The sequence below is a fragment of the Buceros rhinoceros genome, unplaced genomic scaffold, assembly GCF_000710305.1.
Source record: "Buceros rhinoceros silvestris isolate BGI_N320 unplaced genomic scaffold, ASM71030v1 scaffold1137, whole genome shotgun sequence".
In the NCBI taxonomy this organism is placed as follows: Eukaryota; Metazoa; Chordata; class Aves; order Bucerotiformes; family Bucerotidae; genus Buceros; species Buceros rhinoceros.
Genome location: NW_010421328.1, coordinates 17,976 through 21,141, shown reverse-complemented (window position 1 = coordinate 21,141; position 3,166 = coordinate 17,976). Strand labels below are relative to the sequence as shown.

At 42.2% G+C, this 3,166-nt stretch overlaps 1 protein-coding gene across 1 annotated transcript in view; it reads left to right on the top strand.

The window, feature by feature from the left end:
* Positions 1 to 833: 833 nt before the first annotated feature.
* LOC104496465 (beta-secretase 2-like) overlaps positions 834 to 3,166 on the top strand; it is a gene marked incomplete at its 5' end in the record, with an annotated part of 11,695 nt that continues 9,362 nt past the window's right edge. Inside the window, one exon of the mRNA XM_010139589.1 lies at positions 834 to 935. Within this exon, the coding sequence (XP_010137891.1) occupies positions 834 to 935 (102 nt within the window). The remainder of the gene's footprint in view (positions 936 to 3,166) is intronic.

Genomic DNA, 3,166 nt, shown 5'->3' with positions numbered 1-3,166 from the left:
CCCCCCCCGCCCCAGTTAATCATAGTTTTTAAGGAGTTCATGAAAAAATGTACATTTAAAAATGTTTGTTCTCTGTTTACTGTATCTGAAATTTGCTGAAATCTCTTACTGTGAGGGTTGGGGTTTTCATAATGAAAAGTTTGCTTAGTTATTTTAGTGCAGATTTTGAGGCTGCAAGATCGAAATGTCAAGTGTACTTTGTACTTGTTTTTGTTGGTGTTTTAGTGGTTTTCAGCAGTAGAGAGAGAGAAGTGCGGCATTTGGCATTTGTACTCCTGAGCTGGTACCAAGCATGACATGTAATGAGGTCTAATGTTCCCTGACTATTCTTAAATTAGTTACACCAGCCATTAAAAGGAGGCTGCTCTATTGTGTTTAAACTAGAGCGAGTTGTTTCCATGATAGCAGAGACCTTGACTCGGGGCGTGGACATACACATAAGCTACATCAGCGTGCTTAGCATCTGTCTGCACGGACCACGCGAATGCTTTTGCCCAAAGCATGTGCGAGGTAAGGTGGATTAGCTCGCACCTCTGAGAGTAGCCAGGCTTTACTTCTTTTTACCATGATCCAGCCACTTGCACCAGCTGGGGTGATATGCAGTAATGCCCCGAGTAGTGAAGATAAACTGACCCTCGTGTCTAGAGTGATCGTATCTTGCTTTGCTCTCAGACTTCATTTGAATTCAAGCTATCAGCTAGAGAGAGCTGCTGACAGGTATGACATGCGGGTTTGGGAAGACAGCTACCGAAAAGGGACAGCTTTGTCATTGTCATGAGACAGCATTACATTAACTACAGCGTGTAACTTCTCTCCTTTATGACCCTCCCTAGTATAATGCCGATAAAGCAATAGTCGACAGTGGAACCACGCTCCTCCGTCTGCCCCAGAAGGTCTTCAGTGCTGTTGTGCAAGCAATAGCTCGCGCATCCCTGGTAAGCTAACATCATTAAACCCGCTCAAAATGTTAAATTCCGATTAAACGATCACACAGTCTTGAAAGGAGTGTCATCTTTGCTATCTACCGTGGAAGTCACAGGGTTTTGACCAGAGGGGAGCAGAATCTTTCCTGGTCTACACCTGTTAAAAAGTGAGAAATTACTGATAGTCTTTGATAGAAACTAAAAAGTGAAAGGAAGAGGTGAAAAGGGAAAGGGGGGAGAGAAAAGGGGAATCTAAGTACAGACAAGAAGTGTGGGTATGGAAATGCACCAAAAGTCAAGCAGAAATGGAATATTTTGTTCTAAGCATTTCAGAAATGTGGACGTAATCCCTCTTGCTCTGATTCAAAGTATCAGGAGTGCAAAAATGAGTCTTTTCATGCGGAACAGAATATTTATAACATAGAAGAACCTGCTACTGCAAGCAGTTCTTTTCCAAGTATAACGCTTATTGTTGTATAGAATAGATGTCATTCATTAGGATTATTCATATCAATAAAGCTGCTTTTGACCTTCATTATTGAATTATTTATGTTTAAAAGCATCTTTCTTTGGAAACACAGTGGGCTTTAGAAGTAGGGCATGGGGATGGTGGATTTCTCTGTAGAGTAACTGAAGCAGCATTTTCTGGTTGATAAAAACTATTCATAAATTTTGGTTGGATACAACAAACAGCACCAAGAAGGTTAAAGATGAAGAATAAATCCCTGATATTTCAGTGTGAACAATTTTAATGTTTTTGTCATGGATTCGCAGTCAGACAGCAGCAGTCATTGCAAATCATAGGAAATGCAGGAACAGCATTATTGGCCAGCTGCCCAAGAGACAGAGTATTTGCCCGTAAGCTGGTTATTCAAGGTTTAGATCCTTTTCCTACCTAATCGAGAGCAGAGATCTGGCATGAAGTGTTCTTCGTTGCCTGCAGGTGTCCGGTATCTGCAATAACTGTACCAGTTACCTTACGTAGCTCAGCTTCCCTGGTTGAAAAGTTCTTTTTGCAAAGCACGTACGTATTGACTGCAACAATTTCAGTCGATGAAGGGGGAATTGAAAGAAGCCTACCCAAGAGCTTTTGTAATGGCATCTTGTGGGTAGGGCATCCTCCTGTGAAGTGGGTCACAGAAGTCCATATTCCTCTCTGATGTTAGTCAGGACATTTGAACTAGGGCCTTCCATGTGACAAGTAAATAGTCAACTGATCGATAAGGTATTAGAGGGGAACCACTCACTCACTCACTCACTCTGCTTAATGGGGTTTGTTCTTCCTATTAAAAATGTATAAACTAACTCTCTCTTTTAGGGTTTCTTTTTAATCTCAAGGACTTTGCTGCTTGTACCCCTTTCCCTCCACACACCCCAAAAATTCCTTGCGCAGCTTAAAACAAAGGAGGTAGTTAGGAAATAAGAAAGTAGTTACATGATGTAAGAATCAGATTCCAGCTGTGTAGGAATGTCCGGAAAATGGGTATTTTCGGCAATTGCACCATGGCATCACAACCGTACTCTTAGTGCTCTGTGCTTCCAGCAGGTATGTACCACTGAAACATAAAATCATCTGCTGTAGTCCTCTGACCACAGATGAACCAAGTTAACAAGTTCCTGCTCCTAGCAGCTTGTTATGTACTTCCCAGCAAGATGTTATTGCCCCCTCAGGTATGCTGGGATAATTGCATGTGAAGTGTTCCTTTATTCAGCTCCATTAAAAACCAAGGCTGTCAGCTTTATGCTCTTTAGTGGTGCAGATCATTGTTTAAACTTTAGTTGGGCTGCAGCCTTTTAGGGGGCAGCTGTAGATGTAGTTCGATGTTGGCAGGTCTGAAGTTGGGTGGTTTTGGCAGCTGAGCAGAAATGAACCACAGAGGGGTGGCAGCTCCTACACCTCGCTGAGATGAAATCAGAACAGCATATCTACTCACAGCATCAATATAGTGCTAAGTTAATAAGTTGAAGAGGGAAGGCTCACACAAACCTAAAATCTTGACTGTAAGAACCTTTTAGGTATCATACAGCCAGATCTCCTCCAATGCACTTCTTCAGCGTACAGAAGTAAGGCAAAGAAATGCAATGTAATAAGCAATCTTTCTGGGAAGTCAAAGGCGGCACTTAAAATAGAGCACTTTCCAGACTCGGTCTGTCCCGTCTGGGTGCTGTCTTGCAGTTTTTCTCCAATCACAAGCTCTGCTTTCCAAAAGGAGATGGACAGAGAGGAGAACTATATTGTTCAG